The sequence below is a fragment of the Crocodylus siamensis genome, chromosome 15 (assembly GCF_052110815.1).
Source record: "Crocodylus siamensis isolate JL-2025a chromosome 15, ASM5211081v1, whole genome shotgun sequence".
Taxonomy (NCBI): domain Eukaryota; kingdom Metazoa; phylum Chordata; order Crocodylia; family Crocodylidae; genus Crocodylus; species Crocodylus siamensis.
The window spans coordinates 4,422,997-4,450,052 of NC_143409.1; the positions used below are offsets into that span (position 1 = coordinate 4,422,997).

General features: G+C 50.6%; 1 protein-coding gene across 1 annotated transcript in view; it reads right to left on the reverse strand.

Moving 5' to 3' along the window:
- SMAD6 (SMAD family member 6) overlaps positions 1 to 26,553 on the reverse strand; it is a 70,485-nt gene extending 43,932 nt beyond the window's left edge. The window contains exons 1-3 of the mRNA XM_090028135.1: positions 25,821 to 26,553; positions 23,913 to 23,969; positions 21,567 to 21,644 (exon numbers count right to left, since the gene is read on the reverse strand). Coding sequence (XP_089884261.1) covers positions 21,567 to 21,644; positions 23,913 to 23,969; positions 25,821 to 26,397 — 712 coding nt within the window. The 5' untranslated portion in view covers positions 26,398 to 26,553. The remainder of the gene's footprint in view (positions 1 to 21,566; positions 21,645 to 23,912; positions 23,970 to 25,820) is intronic.
- Positions 26,554 to 27,056: the final 503 nt, after the last annotated feature.

Genomic DNA, 27,056 nt, shown 5'->3' on the forward strand with positions numbered 1-27,056 from the left:
GGCTCACTCTCGCAAACTCACTCGTGGTACAAACTCCCCCCTGTAAGGTGCAACGAGGTGATGACCCTCCGGTGCCCACAGTGGCTTTGGTCCTTGCTTCCACTTGCATGAGGAGCATGGGAAGCTTGAAGCAAAATGCGGGACGTAGGAAGCACCTGGTCTCTGCAGATCTACCTTGTACGCTGGAAACAGCTGCAGGCCCTTGGCCATCGGGCCCCTGCGCAGCAGGCACTGCGTGGCCGTTCAGAAATGAAATCCCCGCCAAGACCATGGGGTCTCTCCTACCAGCTGCTGAGGACTGAGACTCGCAGCAGCGGTGATGGAGGCCCCAGCAGCACCTCACCTTCCATCTCTGCAGACAGCTCCATGCCCAAGCATCTTATCAGCACATATAGCCTGGACAAACATCTGCCGACATCCTGCTCATGCTGCCTTCCTGGCTCTCTCCTCTCCTTCACGGATCTCCTGCCTCCTTTTGCACACTCAGGATCCCAGCGCTTTCCTGGGGCCTCGCCGCCCTGCCGACTGTCCTTGCATCTAGCACTGGAGGGTAGATACCCATCACCCTCTGCAAGGCTGCACACCAAGATTCCCCTAAGCAGGCTGACTTGGTTTAACAGGGAGGTTACATGGGGCTGGAAAGGACTTACGACAGCCAGGCTGGCACTGAGCCCTGCAGGGACCCTGCTGGCAGGCTGATGCCAGGAGATATATGCCATCTCCCATCTCGCCTCCAGCCCTTCCAGCAGCACCCATCATAACCAGTGCTCTCCTGCCCCTGAGCTAACCAGCCCAGCTGGCAGACCATGGACTGTGCCAATCGGTTTAAGGCAGAGACACAAGACACCCAGCCATTACTGTCCTGACCTAGGGGCGATGTTTTCTGTAACATTCGATCTGGCCCACGACACATGTTCAAATCAAAAGGAAACAGACACTGATCTGTGAAAGCTCCCAAGGAAGCGAGAGACCTCACCTTTGCCCAATTCTGGCCCCAACCCTAAAACGAGCTTCGCATTAGTGTTCATTTCTCTTTTAATCACAAATTATTTCCAGCAGGACGACAGTGGAAGGACACAGCCTGCTGGACACCGCTGACCGGCAAGGAGCCAGTCTCATAAATGTTTGGCAGCCAGCAGAGTAACAAGCCCATTTCTATTGAAACAAGCTTGTTACTACTAATTTTTTTTTTATTGGCATTGCAGTTGATTCATAAAGCGTTTTTCCTCAGATTTTTTAAGGTACTTCCTGAGTTGCTCAAAAACAAAAAACGCAAGCATGCGCACATGCTCCTCAAAATCTTAGCATCTTATTTTCTCTGTTGCTATAAAAGGCTCCTCTGATTTTAAACAGGCCTAAAGAGAAGCCTCGGGCATTCAATTATCCCATCAGCAGCAGTGCGGCTGCAGCACCAGCAGACTTTAGTGGAAACTGGGGGCATAAGCTTGATGGGGCGATCTGCCCCCTTGACTTTGAGGAACGCACTTGCAGAATCCAAGCCCAGGTCCAGCTTTCACACCTGCCCTCTCTCTCCAGCATCTAAAGCTGGTATTAGACACAGCCGAACTGCGCAATTCAGAAATAAACTGTGCAATCCAAGCTTGTCACTAATTTCTTGTGAAATGAGGTGCCAAGCTGCCTGTTTCAAACAGCAAGACTGCGTTCCTGCTGTCTGTCAGTCCACTTCACCACCACCCCCCGCACGGGGGGGATTCAGTCTTTTTTAATTCATTTTGGCAAGTGTCTTGGAGATCAAGGCTGCAGAAACTTTGGATCCAAGAACAGAGGAGGAGTAGCTGGAGGAGCACTTTCAGGCAGTGTGGAAACATATTCAAGGCAAATGCAGATAAACCAGGCAAGTGAGACACTTTGACTCATGTGCTTTCTTTTTTAACTATAAAATATCACGTCATCTTTACAACGCACAAAAGCTCAGCATAACAACAGGTATCACTCATTATACAAGGATTTCAAAGGCTTGATTTTGGTTTATGGATATATATAATACATATACACTCTCATTCCTCCTCTCTCCCTCTCAAATTATATCAAATAATTATATGAGTGTCCAAGAAGTAGAATGGTATGTTCCTACCCCTTACAATGATGCTATTGCCTCCAGAAATAACATTTAAAGGCCTATTCTTTTTGTGTGATTTTTTTAAAATAACACTGTTAACACTTACAGTACTGTTCCAATTAGAAGCTGATCTTTTCCCTTCCAACAGAAACATATTTGATTTATGACCTACAATTGGGCCCTTGACAACTGGCCTATAACCGTGCCATAATGCCCGATTTTCAGTTAACCCTTACAGAAAGCGAGTGAAAGGCTGACAAAATTCACCTTTGAAAAACGCTCCACTACATGAATGGGAAAACTGAAACAGAGGGGGGACTGGTGTACTCCAACATGCCAACCAATGCTGGTACGGATGCAAAGGGTCTTGAGTCTGTGAAAACCACGGGGTACAACATGATGAGAATTGCGGCACTGTCAGGTGTTCTGGCAGACGGCATGAAATTACCTCCCTAACTTCATGCTCAAGAGGAAAAGTCTCCATAAAGAGAAGTTACTGATTTATACTGGGACGAAGGGGAAGAAGCTGTTCTTCCTAAAACTGAACCTGAACACGTGTGCTCCACTAATAACTGAAACCACACAGTGAGTGTATCTACATGCGTGCTTTGCTGCAGTTGACTAATTAGCTCCGCAGTAAAGCGTCACCATTTACACGTGCATTCCTATTAAGGCACAGTGAATTAACTAACTCCACGGTAGGATAGGACTGTCTGGGACAGGTCCTATCCAATGGCAGAATTATTTAGTGCGCCAAAACACATGTGTATATGGCGACTTCTTCCTAAGTAGGGACCAGTTCAGCCACCTCCCTGCTGGGCCCCCCTCGGGCCCCGAGAGAGACACGCCTGGGCCAAGGGTTAGCGAGGAGTTAGTTAGGGTACTTCTGGAGAGGCTGGACGTGTTCAAGTCCGCTGGTCCGGACGATCTTCACCCTAGGGTTCTACAGGAACTGGCTGAGGTCATTGCGGGACCCCTGGCACGGCTCTATGAGCACTCGTGGTGCTCTGGCGAGGTGCCGGAGGACTGGAAGAGGGCCAATGTGGTCCCTATCTTCAAAAAGGGAAAAAAAGAGGACCCGGAAAATTACAGGCCAGTTAGTCTGACCTCAATCCCGGGTAAGCTCTTTGAAAAAATTATCCTGGCACACATCCAGGAGGGCCTTGCGGGGGAATGCATGCTCAGGGGCAACCAACATGGGTTCATCAGTGGCAGGTCTTGTCAGACCAACCTGGTGGCCTTTTACGATCAGGTCACCAAATCATTAGACGCAGGGGTTGCTGTGGATGTAGTCTTTTTGGACTTCCGGAAGGCTTTCGACACTGTCTCTCACCCTGTCCTCATCAAAAAGCTGGGAGACTGTGGTGTCGATGCCCACACGGTCAAATGGGTCGCCAACTGGTTGGAGGGCCGCACCCAGAGGGTGGTAGTGGATGGGTTCTTCTCGACCTGGAAGGATGTGGGCAGTGGGGTTCCGCAGGGCTCGGTCCTCGGGCCTGCACTGTTCAACATCTTCATCAGTGACTTGGATGAGGGGGTAGAAAGCACCCTGTTCAAGTTTGCTGATGACACTAAGATGTGGGGGGATGTGGGTGCACTAGAAGGGTGCAATAGGCTACAAACTGACCTTGACAGGTTGCAACGGTGGGCGGATGAGAATAGGATGGGGTTTAACACTGATAAGTGCAAGGTGTTGCACATGGGGAGGAAGAACCGGCACCACACTTACAGGTTGGGGAACTCCCCTCTTGCCAGCACGGAGACGGAAAAGGATCTTGGAGTCGTCATTGACTCCACGATGAACATGGGCCGGCAGTGTGGGGAGGCAGTCAAGAAGGCCAATCGTACCCTGTCATGCATCCACAGATGCATCTCAAGCAGGTCCAGGGAGGTGATCCTCCCCCTCTATGCGGCACTGGTCAGGCCGCAGCTGGAGTACTGCATCCAGTTCTGGGCGCCACACTTCAAGAGGGACGTGGACAATATGGAAAGAGTTCAGAGGAGGGCCACTCGTATGATCAGGGGTCAGCAGGGCAGGCCTTATGAGGATAGGCTACGGGACCTGAACCTGTTTAGCCTCCACAAGAGAAGGTTAAGGGGGGACCTTGTGGCCTGCTACAAACTGGTCAGGGGGGATCAGCAGGTATTGGGGGAGTCCCTGTTCCCCCGTGCGCTGCCAGGAGTGACCAGGAATAACGGTCACAAACTGGCGGAGGGTAAGTTTAGATTAGATATTAGGAGGCGCTACTTCACAGTCAGGGCGGCTAGGGCCTGGAACCAGCTTCCAGGGGAAGTGGTGCAGGCTCCTAGCCTGGGGATTTTTAAAAGGAAGTTAGATGAGCACCTTGCCGGGGTCATCTGACCCCGGTGCTCTTTCCTGCTAAGGCAGGGGGTCGGACTAGATGATCTACCTAGGTCCCTTCCGACTCTAGCTACTATGAAACTATGAAACTATGACTGTCTGCTGGCTAACCCCGTACTGTAGCACCCTCGTGCCCCAGCCAGCCCCTCCGCAGCATGTTGAACCAGGTTGGACTGGCCCAAGCTGGCAGGCTGAACTTACCCTCTCCCCCGAATCCCTTGCCAGCTAGGGCTGCTCCACCCCAGCTCAACATGCTGTAGTCCCAGGCGCACATGTAAATACTGCACCTGGGAGCAATAAGATCCGGTGCAAATTGCACCCAAGTTTATTACCATGTGCTAACTGTATGTGTAGATGCACCCAGCATGTATCACTTTCCACCTCCAAAGTTCCTAGCTCCTTGCTCACGAATTTCTGTAAAATCAGAAAAGGAAAATTTTCTCTTCCTGTTCATTTCTTTCTACACCAGTCTAAACTCAAGCATCTGAGCCAGTATGAAAGGCAGAAGAGACAACCTACCTCCTTTGGGGAAGATATGAGGTTCCGGACTAGATCCATAACTGGTAGAGATCAAGGTAACTAACTGGGGACCTAGCCCCTTATTTTTCTACTTTGCCCCACATAGTTGACTTCTTCCTAAGAGAGCCTCATTAAAGGCTGTGTTAGCTGAACATCCAACTTATGGAGGAAATGCTTTAATGGAACATAAGTGATTGAGCTCAATACAAGGAGTGACTGGATGCAATCTTACAACCTCCCTTTTGCAGAAGGTCAGACTATGTAATGGTCCCATCTGGCCTTACCAGCTATATAGGAAAAAATGACCGTGTCTGTCTGGATCCAAGATTGGCATGAGGGCTTGCATATCGCAGATGTAAAGGATGTTTATGGCTTCAGGGCCCAGTTCTGCCCCTGAAGGCATGTGTGCCACTCCCACTGTGCCAGGGGAAGCTGTGGACGTGTTACTCAGGGCATCGTTTGACCCTGGGAAGTCTGGCCCATTCAGCAGCAATTGAATACAGAGCTGGGAGAGTTTACAATCACAAAGCTCAATGTTTGCCTTTGCTCTGCTCCATGCGCACTGCGAGGAACAGACGGGGACGTTCAGAGATTACTGAGCCTTCGGGCTGGAAAAAATTAATCAACCAGCTCATTCTTTGGGCTGGACACACTCACATTTTCCCAGAGCATCCTCACACAAACAGACCCTTGTCTGGATCCAAAGCAAGCGCTCGCCCGTTTTCTCCAGCAAGAATAGGAGATAAGTGTTCAGCTGTCCGGAGCCGCCTGGCTGCAGCAGTCAAAGGGACAAACATTGCAGAGGAGGAGATGAGCTGCAGAATGGCACATCTGTGCACTGGGCACCTGCAGAGCCAGCTACTCAACAGGTGCAAAAGGAGCTCTCCCTGTTTACACCCAGCTGAGGATCCAGCCGGGACGGCCATAGGCTCCATCACCCCTGCAGCTAGTCACATCACTCGCCCTGAGCTTTCCCCTTCAGTCAAGGTTTCTTTTCAAACGGGCGACAACTGTGTGAATCGGACTGTGTGAGCAACAAAGGAAGCAGACAACTGACATTTGTGAAGTCTTCCACATGGTTTGGCTCCCAACATGGAAAAAAAAAAAAGAGCACAGGAAACAAGGCCCTAATACATGGGGGGGGGGAGGGGGGGAATCAGAAAAATAACTAGTCTGCCAGTGCATCTTCTTTTTTTGATGGGACAGGTTGGTTAGTCAGATGCACTCCCCGCAAGAGTTGTATGGAACTGCTTCCCAAGCTTGAGGATTTGGGATAATGGTCTCCTTGGATAGTCTAGACATTTAAGTAACTTATAAGGGGTTCTGGTCTTGAAGTCCCATGGTTTAATACAAGCCATATAACTCAAATGTTATTATAAGCTATGGTCTGAGAGAGGACTGGTCAGGTGGCGAGCCAACATGCAAATCGGCATGGTGCCCTGGAAAACACGGTGGTCACCCAGGGAAACAGAGTTAAATGGATCTGACCCTGCCATCTCCCACTGCCGCATGTCCTACAGCTCCAGAAGCAAACGGGATAGTTTGAGAAGCCATGAGTGTGTGTCCCGGGGTCGCCTGCGGGTGATAGCACCGTATGCCAAAGCCAAGCCAGCTTCCTTGTATTCAAAACAACTTGTTAGAGACTGAGCTCATGGAAAGGAGAGTTTCAAAATCCTTCACATCATGATGACCCTGAGGGGCTTCAAGTGCCTGATGTCCTCTGAAGACAAAAGAGTCATTGCTTAGGCTGAGTTAGGCACCGGGAAGGCAGCGAGTAATCCTCTCACCTGGACACACAGAGGCGGGGGGGCTGTTCCACAGCTGCTACATCATGCTACGATGCAAGCAGGAGTACGTTGTATGGTCCTACACTTTCCTGTCCCTCCATGGGAAGAGTAGAGACCATCCGTCCCCGGTCTGTAGGAGCAAAGCTGGCCGCCTCCAGCTCCCCAGCCTTGAAGAATCAGGTGCCCCTTGACAATTAGGACAGCACAGGGGGTAGCCTTCGCCTCGAGGCCGGAGCAAAGTCTGAACTCGCAGCTCTGCAGCACTCTGACGATTCAGCTACTGCATCCCGAAGCCTGAGTGCAACGCCCAACAGGATCCACAGAAACCTGGGGCTGCACAGGACATCAGGGTTTATCCAGTCCAACCTCCACAGCACACTAAGCTCCTAAAACCCTTGCACAAAGGGAGGCCAGGGATGGTCCCAGGTTTCCACCTTAATAAATAAAAATAAGTCCGCAAAAGAGCCACATTCTTGGCTGTTGTCAGGATGTGGCTCCAATGACTTCCACCCTGCCTCTGCCTTTTACCCAAGCAGAAAATTCAGCTAGTTGATGTCCCACAGTCCTCCTGTCCATACAGTCCTTTACAGACGGTGGAGCCAAATACCATTAGCGCAGAAACTGTGCTCCACAAGACTGTGTATCCAACTGGAGACGCAAGAAGAGATTTTATGGCCTGAGAGAATTCAGGGATGGACATCAACACTATTTCTGGAGGCATGAATAAAAGCCTGGGCCGTTTGCTCAGCTAAAAACATAAGGTCTCAGCACCCTGTCGGCTGGCACATCAAGTAGTTTGGCTGTTTTCGGGACTGACTGTGCGCCCAGAATTACATATAAACTTTAACCCTGGGGAAGGGTTCGAACCTGAATCTTCTGGGCCTGGGCAGTCATGTGCACTACTGCAAACACCTTCCAGCTCAACTTGCAATTTTGGTTTAAATGATAAATTAAGGGGAAAAAAACAAAATAAAACACAAACCATCAGCAGGGAATTTGAACTGAGCTCTCACTTTAAGACAGCATCTACCTCCCAGCCTGCCGCTGCTGGTATTTGCACAAACTGGGATCACAAGAAGCAAGAAAGCCAACCATAAACTCAGCAGGTTTCACCAGTCAAAGCCCCAGCCTCAGGATGACTTATTACACAACTCTTCTTATCTGCATTGGGTTTCGCCAGCCCGCCCTTCTGCTTGACTCCTTTCCAAGACCACGGCCCTCCCTGTAATGATGTCTTCAGGTTAACCCTCCCTCCCCATCCACCTGCTTGCTTTCTCAAGGAAGTGACTGAAGCAAAAACGTGGGCCGTAAAGGGCACAGCGGTAAATAAAGAATCTCTACCCGCTGGACTTCAAGCTAGCGCTTTGCACACAACGTCTGTCCTGGATGCAGAAAATGTTGGCGATGCCGCCCCTTTCTGTGCCTACTGCCTCCATCTTTACCTCAAGGGGCCTGGGGTCACTTATGTACTTTATGCTTTCCTGGCCAGGCACGAGTTGCGAGGGAACTAAACAGTGTCCTGCTGGTGAAGGCCTGGAAGACATTCCCCTGGAAGGGTGACCACTGGGTTGCTGCAATATGCAACCATAAGACAAGAGGGGGTCCCAGGACACAGCCCCGCAGGGGCTGCCTCGGGGTAGGAAGCAGTGCCGCAACTCACTCTGCCCTGACATTTGAGGATCCCGATCAGAGAGGAGAGCAAGACCCTAACTCACATTAAGGGCAGCGAGAGGGCTTCTGCAAGAAAGCTGCTGCTCGCTCCCCTACCCGAGGTCCAGATCCTGCAAATGAGGAGCCCACCGTGGCACTCTCTGTGCAGACCTCAGGGCAGGACTAGGCTCTAGCGTCTCAGCCACCCAGGCCCTTTCCTGCGATATTTGAACCAGAGCAGCATATTACGGAGTAGAGTTTCACCTGATCACGTGAAGAAAGCTCGGAGATCCCCTTCCTTTGAGCCAGGCTTCAGAAGGGGCTGCTGTGTGTTCAGCCCCACTAGGAGCCCATCCACGGGAACGCTCGTGGGGCCAGCTGCATTCGTCGCCCACAGAGGATAACGTGGCGGTGGGCACGGACCAAGAGCAGCTCTTTGCTGACCCCAAGCACAGGGGACCAGGACTGCAGCCCCTCTGTGCCTCCCGCCTGGCACGAGGGTGGGGGGCACAAATAACAACACACATGTATCATCTCTTTCAACCCCAAATTCCTTGGAAGAACAAACAGCAGAGTCTGCTTTGCCAGTAAATTTAACCTGTGGTTCCAGGGACTTGAGGTAGTTCAAAGCCTTCGGCAGCCTGGCCAGGAATGGCAAGGGATGTGTTTTGCAGTTATTCACTAGCAAAGTCAAATCCACACAAATAAGCACTGTTCCAAAAAGGCAGGTTTAACCATCAGGCCTGCCGAAGAACGGGGGATGTTTTTTTTCTCTGAAGTCCTTTTATTTTTTTTCCAGTTTGTCTTGGGAGATTTTTTTTTCCTTCCTTACTAAAACACGTCTCCCGCTCCCACACCACACGCTCCTTTTTAGATGCGAGCATCCTCCCTAGGTAAAATGCTGAGTTAGGTATTGGCATCCGGGAAAGGAGGTGCCTTTGATGAATACCAAATCTACAGACTTCAATCGTTTCGGTGAGTGCCACACATTTAATAAGTTATTTCCGTGGAAAACCTTAGTAACTCAGTTATGAATCAAGCCTATAAACACCTCTCACTCATCAAAGCACCAAAAAAAAATCTATTACTGTAACTCTGAAGACTAGCTTCTCTCTACAAGTTCCCATAAAAAAAGCCAACATTTCTCCTTCATAACATACACCATTTTCAGAAGTTGTAAATACAGTGCGTCTGTATGCAGCACATCCATGTACAAAGTGAAACACTCGTATGCAAAAAAAAAGTAAAGTTCAAACAAAGATGTCCCATCAGATACGTTCTATTTAAAAGACGCAACTGGAATTACATCAAACAAACTTTTTACTACCTAGAAAGCCACATCCAATTCCTAACAGGGTGCAAGAATGTAATGTTTTGGCTGGAAAGATTAAACTCATTTACTTTCTTAAAAAAAAAGAAACCAACAACAACAACACAAAAAAAACCATGCTTACTTCCTGATGTTTCTTTTTTAAGTGCGATGCTTAGGTGCTTGGAGAAAAGAGAGATCCAATTATTCTGTGGTTCAAGGCCAAACATCATGACTATTCAATAAAATGGAGACAAAAACATATTTTATCTGGGTGTTGTACTTACACAGGGAACTTCTACGCTGAAAACATTCAGAGAAACTGCCGAGACCCAGTTCCAGGTGAAAGGGGTGGGGGGAGGAAGGAAGCGGCTCCCTGACTTCCGCTCAGATGAACAGTACTAAGTTACTTAAAAAGAAATGGCAGCCCTACCTCAGAGACCTCACCCCTGATCATGGCAGAAAACACAAAACGGACCCTCCTGGGGCTGCTGTTTCAGGCTGTCTGCAGATACAGGCAGTACTGCAGGAGCTCACCTCTGGTTTATCTGCAGAGGGTTTCCCTTGCTGTTATTGAACGGAGGCGAGATGCTGGCGCGCAACGATGCAACAATTCACAAATTCTCTGGAAGCAGGAGACAACGTGCATGCGAGAGCATCCGACCTGCCTCTGTGGGCGCAACTGTGCAAACGCAATTTAAATCTATGGGAGCTCTGTGCACAAATGTGAATGCAGAAGCCTGGCCTGTGCAGGAGCTTTGAAGTGCTGGACAGGTAAAGCTCCAACAAGACCTGCACTCTAGGCCCAGTTCTGCTGCCCAGTGTTTCTCTGACCCCAGACAAGTAACATCACTGCTCCGTGCCTCCGTTTCCCGTGTTTTAAATGGGAGCAATGATTATTTTCCGCATTTTTAAGTGCCGAGGCATATAGAGAAGTTCTACACAGTTGCAAAAAAAATGATGCTGATGATAATGGTTATAATGGAGGAGACAGGCTTTGTGGTTATGATACTCAAATATGATTTAGGAAAACCCTGTTCTACTCCCTGTGCATCTCTGGACAAGTCACGTACTCGTCGAACATCCTGGCCTCCCAGCTGTGCAATGGGAAGGCAATCCTTCCTTACTCCCACTCTGCCTCAGTCTCGTCTTCTTAAAACTGCCCTTCCGTGGGTCAGGGTCAGAGTGCCCAGGACAGTGAATGGGAGCCTGTGGCAGATCAAAGTGTCACGGTGTTACTGATAACTAGTATTACAATACCTGCACTCAAAGGCCCGAAGGATTGACTAAAGGCACTATACACAGCTACTGCACAGTGACTCATAAATGCACAGAAAATAAAGCGCTGCATGGGCACGGGCTGCATACACATATCCATGCCCGGGGAGGTGAAGCTGGCTGCTCTTCAGCCAGCCTCCCCCTTCCACACCACAAGAACACAGCCCCTGACCAGCTTCCCTTTCCAGCCTGTTAACCAGACTAATCGGGGTGAGACTACCACCTCGCCATCTCTGCATACACAAGTGTGATGGGATGCCCCACCGTCACCAGCACTAGGAAATGCCCCTTTCTTAGGAACACTGTAGTTGTCAGGGGGGTGATTATGTCTTTTTGTTATAAGCATCCTACTGCACGCACGACAATAACCTCTGAGGATTAGTTCCAAACAGCACCGCCCTGGCTCATGGACCAGAGACGTCACATTTGGGCCCTAAAGCAGGTAGACTGGACATGGACCGGTGCGACTCCCCTCGGGAATTCACCAAGAGCAGCAGGTCTACCGGGGGAGTTTCTTTACTCCAATACCTGATCGGAAGAGGCCTCAAAACCAGGGCCTCCTGCTCCGATTGTTCCCAACAGCAGTTTTCTTGTAGATTCATACATGTCAGGGGCTGGAAGGGACCTCGTGAGATCACAGGATCCAGCCCCACTGCACTTGGGCAGGAAAGACCGCTGGGGTCAGATGACCCCAGAAAGGCATGTCAAGTCTTTTCTTTTTCTTTTTTTATGGGCTTCAAGATCAAAACCTTAAATGCTCCTCGCAAGCTTGGCATGGCCACTCGTGCCTCTTGCACACACAAACGACAGCTGGCACAAATTCTGAGGTTAAGTTTTTTGTGACCTAGTGTGCGACGCACTGCAATATTTCAATGCAGCAACAAGGCTGCCTAGGAAATAGCTGGCTGTAATCTATGGGCCTCGAAATACTCATCACAATCTAGGGTGCTTCTGCTCTTATTTGGAAGCCGTACAGGTTATATCTTGGGGCTATGAACAATGTTTCCAGCTGCCTCTTTACATAGGTCTACTGGACTACTCTATCCTACATTATGTCCCATATCCGCACACTATTATTGTGGGCACACTTGATACAATACTAAAACTTGAGCAGGCTACAAAGCCCATTGCTGTGTTCTCAGTCTTCTGGAAAATACATTTCATCAGCAAAGGTGAAGCGAGGCTGGAGTATTGTTATATCAATAGTAATACAGGTGTCTTCTGAGCCACCAAGATAAGGGAGATACCGTTCTCAATCCAGTTGCCAGCGTCTTTGTTTAAACCTGTTAGCTCTTGGTGTATTTGGTGTCAACCCAGAAAGATTTTAAAATCTGATGTGGAAGAATCAATTCTGCTTTCCCCTGCCACCAACAATATTCCAAAACTTCATATGCACCATTATCACAGGCTCTCTCTAACCTTCCTTTTAAAGATTAGTTATCTGAGCAATGATTCACCTTGGAGTCTGCAACGTTGGCTTTGATGTCAAATTCCAGACACGGTTCAAAATTTCCCCGTTAATGAAAACAAAGCGAAGGTGCATTACTGTCCATGGCTGTGGCGGGGGGAGGAGAGAGAGGGCAACTCAACTCGTCATGCAATGATATTGCTCCGTCAAAGTTTTACAGAACTGCATGGGTCAGATGGAGAAAACCTTCCTAAGAAGCAAAGATGATTTTCTAAAGTAAATTGGAAAATAGATGCACTTATTTCCCGTTGGCAAACTACAGCTATGGAGGAAAAATGTTTAATATAAAAACATCTGACAAAGCACCTCCAGGATGTATTTTTTTGCATCAAAGTAGTAGCTCTTGGCAATGAACGCACTACCCTGACAAGAAAACTTTTTAGCCAAGCCCTGATTGTTATAGACTGCTCAGAGCAAGACATGCCAACTAACCTAGAATTAAGTAGGAAAGAAAAAAGGAAACGATTACAGGCCCAAATAAACATCTGCCTGTGATTAAACTGGATGCAAAGACCGGCATTTGCTTTTTCCAAATTAATTTATGTCTTTAAAAAACAAAGGGGGGGGGAGGAAAAAAAAATACAGTTCTATAATTTTACTCCTTAATGGCCTGATCCAACAGATAACACAGCATATGCAGACTGGGAGATTTGCACGAGATCAGCAGAGCTGTAAGAGTGGAGCCCACCAAAACCCACAGGGCGTTGGGCGTTATAAACTGCGAGACCAAGGCCTAGCAAAGCTGCCTCCATCAGATCTAGGGCAAAGCACAATTTCATCCAGGGCCACCAACCCACACCCAAAGCAAATGACGGGAGGTAGGGGAGACGCTGAACCCCAGAAAACAGGGACTATGGCAGAGGCATCCTGAAACAAAAAAGTTGCACCACTAACAAGACATTCCCGCCCAACCCAATTCATGAGAAAAATACCAGGTTTTCTATTAACGGGTCATTTCACAATCTCTCTTCAAACCGGGAAAGGTTAATGTTTGTCCAGTTTCCCAACACATCCGCCTTACATATTTATAGGCTTTTTCCCCCTACTCCTAACAGAGAAGATCTTCATAGATTTCCTTGTTAGCATAAATCTTTGCAGTCTGTTTTCTTAGAGGGGGGAAGAGGAGGAGGAAAGCAGCAAAGCTCCTCCAGCCGTTGGCCTTTAAAATCGGCTCTCTGAACCTCATCCTAAACCCTTGCAGGAAAAAAAAAAAAAAAAAAAATCACCTTCTCACTTTGCACTTAGGAAATGGCCTGAGCATCATTACGAGTTATAATTCAGGGGTGCGCTCTCCCCCCGATGACTGCTGCAAGTCCTCTGCCCTCTCCCTGCTTCAGCCCGTGAAGAACTGTTCCCCCATCCAGACAGCCACCCCGCTTCAAGCCCTGCTGCCCACACTGCCCAGGCACTGAAAGACCTACTTTGAAACAGCCCTTCCTGCCTGCTGACATCCATCTCTCTTCAGCACCCGCCCATTCCTTCTGCCAGGTCAGAGCTGGTCCCCTCTCCCTGTCCCTCCACATCAGGATGGGGGTGAATAATGTTGGGCACCGTTCGTTTGACACCTCTCCCCTCTTGCCCATCTGTGCGCCACCCACAGACAGGACGGTCTTTTCCAGGTGTCATGCCCTGCTTGAAGCATCTATTTGTTTCCACCGGGGACTCCTGGGTGGCTGCAAGCCCGTGATGCTCGCGTGGCTTCTGGCGATCACGTGCCTACGTTTCAGTCCTGTCCCTCGGAGCGTTGCTCTGCTGTGGGAAGCTGAAATGTGCTTCTCGCCAGTACCGATGCAGAAGTCCCCGTTTCAGACACACGTGCCTACCTACATAGCAGCATGCTAGAACATGCACAGAAAGCAAACTCCTCAGGGCATGGACACACTGAAAAACCTGACCCAATGCCCCAGCAAACAAAAAAACCCAGCAGCATGTACCTTGCTCCTCTCCACAGCATCTGCCCCTATGACAGCAAGAGCCTCCTCCTGCCAAACCCCTTTCTGTCTGGAGGTGCTTTCTGCTCGCCCTGGCTCTCCAATTCCTTCCACTTCTCAACTAACATCTTTTCTCCCATCTCTATAGTTCTTGCCACCCCTCTCCACCCACCCACCTTTCCTTCTTCATATTGTTTGATATATTGCACTTGAATCTCTATAGTTCCAGGTGAATCCAGACTCAATCCGTCCATCCATCCAAGAATGACGACTCCAAAGCAAAGCTGGAGGCTGGCATTGTCCTAGCTGGATCTGCCTCCAATCCGTAATACTGGATAACCTCATTATGAAGCCCCTGTTTAGAGAAGCCCTCTCCTCCTAACGCTCACAACAGCAGGAACCGATTGTTTTCATGACTATGCCGCAGCAAAATTTCATAGATTTCATAGACATTAGGGCTGGAAGGGACCTCAGGAGATCATCGAGTCCAGCCCCCTGCCCAAAGGGCAGGAAGTCAGCTGGGGTCATAGGATCCCAGCAAGATAAGCATCCAATTTACTCTTGAAGGTGTTCAATGTAGGCGCTTGAACCACCTCCGCTGGCAGGCTGTTCCAGACCTTGGGGGCTCGGACAGGAAAGAAATTCTTCCTTATGTCCAGCCTGAAATGGTCTCGCAGGAGTTTGTGACCGTTCGACCTCGTCATCCCTTGGGGCGCTCTGGTGAACAGACGTTCCCCCAGATCCTGGTGGTCACCCCTGATAAACTTATAGGTGGCCATCAGATCACCCCTGAGCCTGCGCTTTTCCAGGCTAAAGAGTCCCATGGCTCTTAGCCTGTCGTCGTAAGATCTGTTTTCCTGACCTCTGATCATGCGCGTGCCTCTCCTCTGGACTCTCTCAAGCTTCTCCACATCCTTTTTGAATTGTGGAGCCCAAAACTGGACGCAGTGATGGAGCATATCCTTACGAACACCCTCTCCATTTAACCTTTTTCCTGGCCCCGGGAGTTTGTCAAGAGGAGGCTGCATTGCATAGTACCGGCCCCAGCGGTACTGTTCTGCATACAACACACACGCTCAAAGAAGGGAATAAAGTTTCTCTAAAGGAAACAGGGGCACAGGATTAGAAGCTTGCAAGGCAAACACTTGATTTGCAAACGAATTTCCACAAGCCCAACCAACTTTGCTGCACAGAGGCCTGCGCTTTTCCCCGATGGAGAGGGAATCATGACCAGGCATGTAGCAACACATGAGACTTGCTCTGGTGACTGGCTGCTCACCCGGAGGAAAAGCAGGCATCACAGAAGCTCAGCACCGATTCCAGCAGTGAACCAGGCACAGCACATTCATTATTCATTAAACACATTCGGTGGAGATGCACTGGCTGATCTCAGCCTGGCAGGCCGTGGGCACCGGGGCTGAAATGCAGGTCCCTGCAGGGGGGCTGTTGGACAGTGGTGAAGCACCAAGGTGAATCTCACACATTGTTCCTGCATCTAATATTTGTGCCCTCCTACTATTTTTCCAAAAGAAACCGCTGTCCCGATAGCTCCGCTGGCTTGAAGGACAACTGTCGCCCCAGGCCTCGGCCTGCCACAACACGATGAATGGCAATAATGACAACAGGATTTTGTACCTTTCACCCAAACCCATCAGGAGACCTTAGGGCATGTCTGCACCGCCTGAGAGCACGGCCATGAAGCGCACCCTGCCTACGCCCTCCTCTCCCCGTGTGCCAACTCCCCAAACCAGGCAGTGCAGCAGCCTCAAAGCAGCCCTGGGCACATGCCTGGCAAAGCTCTCAGGCATGTTTGTCGGCACATGCTCAGGGGCGCTGCCTTGTTTTTGGGTTTTGCAGCATGTGGCTGGGCGTGCTCCAGAGGGAGGCCAGGCAGCATGTCCACAGAATAACCCACGAACAAAGCTCCAGTGGGTTCCTGGGAGGTAATTACCCATTTCACAGAGGAGGAAACTGAGGTATAAAACCAATAGGAAGCATTTAGCAGTCACCAGTGCTGCAGGGGTAACCCCAGGCCATTTCTCGCTCACCGGGATAACCGAGCCGAGCCATCTGACACTTCATAGAGCAACTTCTGAGCAAGTCCGTCCCAGCTCAGCAAACAAGCTCACAAATCATTTAGCTCGTGTACATTTTTCTTGAACTGCATGGTCACCAGCATGCTTCACTGCAACAAGGTCTAAAACAAAACCTTTTGGTCATCAAGACCACTTAAAAAAAATTCAAAATATTTTATTTTTAGGAAAAAAAGAAATGTAGAGGGAATCTCAAAATGGGAATCCAAACCAGAAATCAAGCTGGTTTCTTTGGAGGGGGCTGAGACTGACCACTGTTAATGTTTCTTTATTTTCTTTAAAAAGAGCCCTTGTCTCCAAAATAACATTTCAACAAGAAGTTGCCAAAATGTTTCACTATTACCAACTTGGTGTATTTTGCTGAGAAAAAGCTTAGTGCAGAAAAAATACTATTCATAGCTCCACGAACTAGCAGATGTCCCCAGTTCCCGAAGCCCAGCTGATCTTTATAAGGGACTGAAACTCCAGCAGCCTGAAGGCACCACATCCTGCCGAGCCTTTGCATAGCACTCGTGGTACTGAAGCAGGTCGAGAAGGATGATGAAGGTGCCACGTGCCAGCTCCCAGGCGCAGTTGTGGGGTTATTTTGGGGTGTGGAAAGTCATGGAGCTCGGTGACCATCATGGTCTTGCCTTGAGGCCTCCGAAACCTCGACCTGGATCCTCTCAAAGCAGCGGGAGAAGAGCAAAATGCAGGGATGTGTTGAGCCTTCCCCGAGGTAAGCTCCCAAAAGGTACGGAGAAGAGCTGCGATTCCTACTGACATGCTGGGGAGCTTCAAGTGCTAACTGCCTTTCAGGACTGAAGCCACTGGGAAATGAGTCACCTTCAAAATCTGCTGCCTCTCTGCACCAGTTACTCTCTAAGGTGCTGCCCTGCCTGATGTCTGATTCACTACTTCCAACTAAGGACCAAGAGCAGAGCGGCAGAGAGGACCTAAGCAGCCAGACCCACCGCTGAAATCCTGGAGGAATCAGGCTCTCCAAAAAGGCAACTCACAACAGCAGCAGCCTCGGGTTTTGCCAGCACCCATCTCACACCCTTCCAAATACAGGCAGCAAACCTGACACTGCCACCAAGTCACATTCATTTAAATTAAGACACCGCGCCAACAGCCAGCCTGCACCGTGCTTCGGAGCAGGGAGTGAAGAAAATGCCGGGTTTGGATTCTCCTTCACATCCTTTAAATCAGCTGTCAGGACAGCAGACACCTGCCAGGGCCCAGAGACCCGGGGAAGGGCGCAGAAATCCAGCGCCACCATCCCACCATGCAGGACTGTCCTGGCAAGGAAGGGTTCCCATTGCTCCAGCACCTCCCCATGGAGAAGAACCAGTTTCCCCAACAGCACAGCCCTCTACAAGCCTGGAGGGCTAATGGGCACAAGTTTCCTGGCATTTGGTGCTGAAGAAAAAACAAAACAAACTTCCTACCAATGCTCTTTCACTAGTGACTCACAGGGTTGAGGTTTGGTTTCTCAGTTGTTTGCCCTTTATGCACCCCCCCTTCCATGTGACCCCACTTTATCTCTCGGAGGAGCCCAGGGTGGCCCCCCAGCCCTGCAGGTCCCATGTTGATTGGGGGGGGGCCTCTCTCTGAAGAGTTAGGTGTGATGCAGCACAGCTCCAAGGCAGAATACCGTATGTTCAAGTGCAAGGGAAAAAATGGTGGTGGGCAGGGCCAGGAGCTTGCTCTTGTATCAAGAAGCGTGCTGAGGCATGGGTGCCAAGGTCCCTGTGCACATAGAGGCAGAGGATGCCTAAGGGGGGAAAGCCTGGTTGAGGGCCTTCTTCCCGTAAAAGAGCAGCACGAGCCTCACACCTCCTCAGACACTCAGCATTTGCCCACCCCTTTTCCACCACTGTCTTGCACAGGGCTCTTTCGTGCAAGCAGCGTCTGCACTCAGCAGCAGAGTCTAGTTTTACTTGCACTCATCGCTCCGCCTTGGCCGCGCTGCTGCAGGCCACACAAGCCCTCCTGCGACCAAAGTCCGCAGCCGTGCTGTGCTTTCAACTCGTGTTGACTTGGCTGCTTCTGGAACAGCCTCACCCTCAACCCCATCATTCAAGATGGCCCATGGCGTATGGTATGCAAGATTAAAGCAGGTATACAAGTCTCATCCCAGGATCAAGCCCAAGCTGTCAGGACACCTTCCGGTTTTCAGAACGTTTCAAGGGGTTGCACTGCCAAGAGCTGTGGTTGTTTGCATGGAACAGACGTGTTCAGTTTTTCCATAATAAATGTACAAAGCTTTCCTCGAGAGCCTGATGCACATCTACACTCTTTTTCTAGAGCAATCCTAAGAGGGCTTTTGATAAAGGGAAAAGATGAGAGAGACAGGCTTTCGGATACCCTTTCCTCTGCTACAATTAAGCTACTTATATCTTTCAATGTCTACGATGGACCTGCAGGGTCATTAGAGGCTTTCCTAGAGTCCTGCAATCACTGCTGTCTTCGTGAAAATAAGGTCAAGTTCAAAAAGAGTCTTTTTAACTTACAAACGTGGTGCAGATAACCTTTTGACTTCTTGCTAAAACTTAGGGGCTGGAAGTTCATCGGCTACACTAAAGCCAGTAAAGAATAGATCTCTCTGTTATCCAGAAATTGAATTTTGTGGTTTTAAAAAGGAAAAGCATCTTTGATGATCAGAGCTAAAGCAATAAATACCAGTGGCTAGATGCTAGATCCAAAATGTTCTTATTTTTGGAACGGGAGGTAAATGTACACTTCAGTTTCTTAGACACATACAAGAAAGGGCGTTGGCAACACAAGCTTTGTGCGTCTTTCACACACCGCTGTATATCCTTCAAACTGATCCAAGATGCTGCACTGGAAACGAAAGTGAGCAAAACACTGCACTTGCGCTGTAAGTAAAGATGTTCGGTTCCTGGTGACGACAAGCACGGGTTAACTTCAGCGGAGCTCTTATCCTCTATCTGTAATCATGGCCACTGGGGGAAAATACATCAACCGGCCCCAGACTCTTATTAAAAGTTGCACCATTTAAACCTACACAGTGGGAGAGAAGTATCCAGTTTCAGTGCAATCTGGCCGCATGTTATCATTATGCTGTTCAAATAAAAGTCAAAATGTCTCTTCAACAGAAATCCTGCCAGAAGCCCTTCTTTGCAGAAGTCGGCCACCATTCACAAGACCTCGGTTTTTAAGACTCTGCTGCTACGATGGATGGCTATTATCAAGTTGCCGTAAAGGCTGCGGGCGTCAGGACATTTGCAGAGCACAAGGAATTTTTGTGAGAAATTGAATACACATATTTACAACAACGCAGCTCCAAATGGTCCAGCTCCCCGCTCTCAATTGTTCCCCTGCTAGGGACAATTGGCAGCACAACAAAAGCAACATCAGGCACGTTCGATTCAGTCCAGAGAAACCTCAAGAAGTATTGAACGGTATCAAAAGAACCTTAAAGGGAAACGAGAGCGATGAAAAATTCATAAGGGAGAAAAACTCGAGGTTATTACAGCCCAGCAGGGCCAGCCAACACCATGTACCTCTGTGAATTCTGGAGCTGTTCAAACATCCTGAGGAATTCAGAGTTCCTCCAAGGCTTGTGATAAACTCTTTAACACGGTGAAACGAGAAGAGTGGGGACAGGGATCTGGAACAGCCCGACAAGGACAAGAACAGGAACTAAGTCCTGTGCTGCTGCCAGCACACGCAGAGCATCCCCTCGGGCCGGTACCCGTCCGTGCGTGCCCCTAGGGGCAGCCCCCATTCTCCGACTGGAAGTCCCTCGAAGCCCGATAATCAGGAAAACCAGCACTGAGGAAACAAATGACAGGAAAGCGCTGGCGTTTGGGCCTGCTTAGAAAGGGAGCCTTAACTGCTTGTGGTGGCCCTGCCAGCAGATGCAGCAAATGAGGCTAATCTTCACAGGAGCTGTATTAACAGAGTTAATAAGGCTAGTTAAAAATGGCCCTGGCCCTCAGCTACGTGATCCTGGGGCAACTGCGAACAGACGGCGAGAACGAGTTGTGACAAAAACGCACGAGGAAGCCAAGAGGACCCGTGGCAGGAGACAACGTCACGCTGGCAGAAGGACAAGGGAGGGATCCATCAGCCGCTATTCTGCAAAATGTCAGGAGCGAACGAGCAAGCTGTCTGCATGCGCAAGGCGGATGCCCTATGGCTGGAGTAAAGGGTGTGCCAGCCACTTAGCCAGCATTTGTTCCTGTCCTCAGAGATTCGCCGTCTACCATACTAAGCCATTCTGCGCACGAAAACCAGAGACAAGCTTGCCAATTAGGTCCCTCCCACCCCAAAACTTACAGCGTATGAGAAAACACAACCAGGGCTGGTCTGTGACTCCACTGAAGTCAATGGAGCTATCCTGGGGATGGAAATACAGCAGGGTTCCTGCCCAAATCAGCATACCACCTGTGGTTTCCACCTTCCAACCCTGACCTAAAACCCGTGACGTGATCACAGCACTGGGCCCAAGTGTAAGCCCAGAAAGCCAACGGGAGCTGCACAGATTGAGTAGAGACATCCCAGGAGCAAGACCGATGGACCCAACTATGCAAGCTCTTGCTCAGCACTTTCAAAGGCTTGTATGGGAGGAAAGGGACAAATTCTGCCCACCAGAGCAAGGCTCTGCACACGGCACCCTAAAATACCTTTTGTGCACACTCGACACACTCAAGAACACACTTGTCACCCTTACATGAGAACATCCCCATTCACTACCCCTAGAAACAGTGCCTGTAGCTCACAGACCATTTCTCACCCACCCTTCTGTCTCAAGGCAGAAGTCTACCAGAGAACAAGTGTGTACGTGCCATGCATGCTAGAAGATGCATCCCAGCATGGAGATGCTTCCTGAATTTTCTTCCTTTTCTGAGTAGTAAAATCACACCACAAACAATATTTTCATCCAGCAGCCAGGGCATGACAGTCTCTACTGGAGCCATCAGCTTCAACAGGCATTTGATTTGTTTTTCTCCCTGTTGTCACCAAGAAGCTCTCAGACAGACGCATCTATTTCATTCTGCTTTCCTGCTCACACCAGCAAGCTGGCTTCACGCAGCTCAATACAACAGCCCTTCTACTGTGAACATTAGCATCTGCCAACCTGAGAAGTCTCCAGGCGTGATGTTTGGCGAGTTAGTGGCCTCTGTTTCAGTGTAAGACAACGTGGAATCTGATAGATCTGGAAAATAAAAGAAGAGCATTTAGCACGTTTGCATCACAAGCACCGTCTGAGCACTCAGGGCTCCACCAGCCCACATCACCTGCCAGATGCCTACCGAGGAGGAACCATGCACCCCAGGCAGGAAGCAGGCACTCAACTTTCCTTCTCTGACGTGCAAAATGTAAAGTTCCAACTGCTTTGACCACAAAAATAACTGCAGCTCAATGAATCAAACAAGTAGGAACTTGGTGCTTACTGGATAAGGTTATGTTAAGCCTCCAAACAATTCATAGTTACTATCCTTAATTATCACCATTAAAATTCTTGAAGCTGTTTATTCTTGCTTCCTTCCTTCCTTCCTCTTTGCTGAAGCTAAGGAAACTTTGTTTTAACAAGTTAAGAGCCGTTGTTATTCCCTCTTTCTCATTAAGTGCTCAACTGTTTGCTCACAGATTAACCATCATTTTTGCAAGCAAGCAAAGCCATGAATCTCCCTGAATCGCTGGCCGTTGTGTTAATAAATTCACACATCACTCACGATTTTCCCCTGCCTGTAGCACGCGCAGCTTCTGAAGGGAGTAGGTATGGGGCTCGGGTTTTTTCTACATCTAACAGGCGCTCCCGCAGCCACATGTTGTCTTTTCTAGGACACTCTGAACCCCTCTGGGGTGACCCACCATCAGTGAAGAGCACCGTGCTCAACTGTAAAAGGCAGTGCAGACTATTTAGGCTGTGCCTTAAAGAGCCCCCTGGCTCAGAGGAAAATCAGGGGATACAAATTACACCCCCTGCACAATGCACGAGGACTCAGGAACCTGTGGCGCACAATTTCTTCCCTCATTTTGCTGACTTTGGGTCTTAGCTATTTGCTGCTGGTCTCTCACATCAGCTGGCCCTTCCCACCTGCTCCAGGAGAGCGCCAGCATGCAAGTCCTGCGCACCTGTACCCCAGGGCTCCAGACCAGGAAGGGGGATTTATTTCCTGCGAGGCCTTTGCATGGGTGCTGTCTACAAATGACAACCCAGCCTCTTGTGTTTTGCTGCTGTGCTTTTCTTTATTTTTTTTTTATTTTTTTTTTACGAAAAGTATCAAGGGCCCAACCCTGTAAACTTAACCCCATACTTTGGGCCTGACCTGACCTTCCTTAGTCCCCCCCACAATCTCCCACTCTCGTGTCCTCTGGGACAGGACCTTCTCTACCTCTATCTAGGCCCTTAACGTTACGCCTGTGCCAAGCTGCTTTTTTTTTTTTTACTGTAAAAAAACATATTTGTCACCTACCTCCCCCTTCCCTTGGTGACCCTCTTTGCTCTCTTCCTCTTTTGTAAACCAGAACCACTGACCAAACAGAAGAGCAAAGTGCTATTCAGTGTGCTGGAAACTGGCACAAAATAACCCCCTGCTTACAGAGAAGTACCAAAACGGACGCATCTAATTGCTCCCCTCCGAGGTGCACGGCACCGCCCATTTACCTGGAGGGGCGCTGAGCACCACGAAGGCAAATGCAGGATTTGGCACTGTGTCTACTGAGGGTTATTTTAAATTTTTTCAAAGATAATATATATTTTGGAAGACAGACTCAGCTGAATTTTGCCAGTTTTAAAGTGGGCCGCGTTGTATGCCAAGCCTACTTGACCAAGCTCCTTTCGGCGATATTTTACAAAGTCATAATAATTCACAGGGAAAAGCGAGATTTCCTTAAAATGTTTTACAGGATGGAGCTGAAAGGGCCTGTGTCTGAGTTGAATAAACATTACAATAAATAATAGTTAGCTCTTCCACTCTGGCTCTTCATCTAGAAATCCTTCCAGCAACTCATAAAAGGTAAGTATCATTGTTCTCATTTTACACAGAGACACATGCCTGGGGTCAAAGAGCAGGTCGCTGGCCGAGCCAGGAAGAGAAGCCAGGAGTTGCATCTCCCATCCTACCCTGACGTCCAGTGTAAAATGTCAGGTATGAAAATCACTGCAGCTTCATTCAAAATACAACTATCAAGAGATTACCCTGGAAAACATGCCAGTAGCACAAAAAGTGCATTATAAGATCAAGCCTGCGGTAGTTAGGATAGGATAAAACCACATGACTCATTTGATATTTGTTCCTTGACTCCCTACAACTGGTCAACTGCTGCTGGTTCAGTAATCAGAAGCCCAGGCCTCAAGATTCGGGCATGTGCTTTATGCTCTACAGTGGACATGTCTCCACTAGGAGATAATACAAAATATTTGTTGTGAACAAGGAAGAAAGACTGCCATGAGTGCTTGTAAAGAGGAAATACGTACCCAGTGGCTTTTGCTCATCATTAGGAGACAGCCGAGAATAAGGAGGTGGAGGAGACTCTGGAGGAACAAAACCTTGTATTAGTGCTTTATATCAGGTAAAAAAAGTCAAGCCCTCAAGTTTTCCCTCCTAAGCAATAACAAGTCAAGGTCAAATAAATCCCTAGTGAGAACACGGAGGAAACGTTGCGTGGAAATAACCCTAGGCCTTCAAATCTCCAAAAGCCACTGGTTATTTTGAAAACCCACCTTTAACAGGGCTGGGGTTTTAGAAAGTGCCAAGCGCAGGCCTTCTGCAAAAGAGGCCCCTTGAAAGAGTCTCCAGTTGGACATCCCAAAACCAGGGGGGCCCAAAAATCACAGGTCACTTTTGAAAAGCTTGGCTTTTACTTTCTGGTCACGTGTTTAATATAAGCCCATTTAAAGCATACCCATGGATTTAACAAGCGTTCCCTGCACAGCATGCTACAGAGCCTGAAAAACTGCACAGCATCAATAAAAAGGCCCTTTTCCCAGGACATAAAGCATCACAGGCCGGGCTGACTGCAGCCTCGCCAGCGACAATCCCCAATCCCGGGACCCTGCTAGCTAGAGTGGAGGGCCTCCTACACTCGCCTGGGCCCCATCTTTTAAATCCTGCAATGACCCCAACAGTCATATGCTTAAAGTTAAGCATGTGCTTAAAGACAGCCCTGATCAAAGCCCCCTACGGAGCTTGTGGACTACCCAGGGGTGGAAGAGCTAATCGAGCAAACGGCCTAGCCCTTTACCACTTAACGGCACAGGCTGTCTTCATTTTACGCTATTATAGAAATGAGTTTTTTAAAATGCAACATTCTAGAAAAACCAAAAACAAGTGTTACTGGGAACTCGTATCCTGGCATCACCAGCAATTCCCAATTCAAGATCTGCTTAAAACTCAGCGGCGCCATGTGCCCCTGCACTGCCGAAAGGAACGTGTGGTCTCCCGGTCCCCCCTCCCGGACCTGGCAGCAAGCTGCTGCGACGGTAGAAAGCTAGGCTGACCTGTGGCGTTACTTTATTATGACTTTAAAACTTCCCCCCGGGCTAGTTTTCCCCTGGGGCCGCAGTCCCTTCCCACTCTCAGAAAGGATCTTGCAATGTTCATGGGGGCTTATAGCAGAACAAGAGCACGCGATGCTCCTGCTCCCTCCCAGCACGCAGACTCCACTCCACGCAGCCAAGGTGCCTTTTCAGAAGCATTTCAGAGCTTCAAAGGAAAAGATTTCAAAAAAGGAGCCAACAACGTGAACTGGATCTAACGGCATCACCTGCGTGTGCAAAACATGACCTGTCCTTGCTTCGGACTCCCTCCCTCCCACCCCAGAGAGCTTTTTCACACCACGTAGCTGATTTCATGACAAACGTGAACGGACAACGGTCCACGCACAGGGAACCAACACACGAGCGGGCAGGGCAGCAAACCCACTGGACGCAGCATCAGGGCCAGATCCTGCTCTGACTGAGCCATCTCTCCCCCACCCAGCCTCGTCAGGGAGAGCAAAACAGGTGGGACCCACAGCAAATTTGCAATATACAAATTGTATCTGGAGCTGGAGCCGCTCCTTTGAGCCCGAGCCGGCTGGGCCCCATGTGTCTATCAGAAAGCCGGGGGAGCCGCCACCTGAGACCATATTCACATCCTTACAATTTAAGAAGTTGCTGGCGGGGCTCTAGTCCTCTGCAGGGGAAGGGGAAAAGAAAGGAGCTTCTTCCCAGCGGCGGTCCAGAGCTTTGTCTCCCCACACAACACGCAGGCAGCACTTGCCAAGCGGGGCACGGCTAACGTGGCCTCTGTTCCAACGGGATTTCAGCCACCAAGCGAAGCCTGGTCTGGGGCCCGGCCCTCCACCCCCCGCCCGCCCGGCACCGCGGGCCCGCGGCGCGTACCTGGCCCGCACAGGCGGCTGAGGTGGTAGGGGTTGCAGCAGACGCTGGGCCCGTCGGGCCGGCCGAAGCTGAGGCAGTGGCAGAGCGGCTTGAGCTCGGCGGGGTGCTGCAGGTCGGGCCAGCGGAAGAGGCGGCCCAGCAGCAGGTGCGGGGGCAGGCGCGGGTCGGCGCGGGCCGCCAGCACGCAGCGCCCGGCCAGCGCCCCGCGCGCCTCGACGGCTTCCAGCAGCGCGGCCAGGGGCCGCTCCTTGAGCCGCTTCAGCAGCGCCCACGCCGCCGCCTTCAGCTCCTGCTCGGGCAGCGCCGCGCCCGCGCCGTCGGGGCCGCCGCCCGCCGCCTTGTCCGCGAACAGGCAGCAGGTCACGGCGGGGCAGCGGCCGCCCCGCGCCCGGGCACTGCCCGCCTCAGCCTCCGCCTCCTCGTCCTCGTCCTCCTGCGCGTCGCCGCCGTCCTGGTGCCTCAGCGGGCGGCGCGGCGCGGGCAGCCGGGCGCGGCCGTCGGGGGCCGGGCTGTGGCCCGCGGCGGCGCGGCTCCTCCACAGCCTGCGCACGAGCCCCGCGCGTCTCGACCGGAACATGCGGGCGGGCGGCCCCGGCGCGAGCCCGGCGGCGTGCGGGCCGGGGGGCCCGGCGGGCGGCGGCCCCGCGCCGCTACATGGGTTTTGTGCCGCGGCCGGCCCGCCGCGCCGGACTCATTGGCTGCCGCCCATCATGTGCCCGTCTAGACACTCCGGCGGCTCCGCGCCGCACTGCTTGTTGCGCAAACAACGGCTCAAGTTTCTTGCCTCTCCAAGGAGAGCCCGCCCCGGCCCGGCCCGGCCCGCCCCTTCCCCGAGCCCGCGCCCGCGCCCGCGGGAGGCGGCGGCGGCGGCCCCCGCGCCTCGGGTCCTCCTGAGGGAAGACAGCGCGGCTTTCTTCTCCACAGAGGAAAACAGCTGGGTTTTGCTCGGGGAAACGAGTGTCCCCCCACTTGTCCTCTGGTGACACCGACCCCGCGCCTCGAGGGCCTCTTTCCCCCCTGAAGGAAGAGCGCGGTTTTCTTTTCAAGGGAGAAACAGAAGGCCACGCAAAGGTGTCAGGTTTTGCGGTAGAGGAAGCCGGGGGAGATGGAGGGCAAGCAGCATCCTTTGTGCTGGCGGGCGCCCCGCTCTACCCCAAAACCGCCGCGCTGCTCGGGGCGGGCGGCCGTGGAGGTCGAGAGCGGGGGAGCTGGCTGACAGGGAGACGGGGGCAGGAA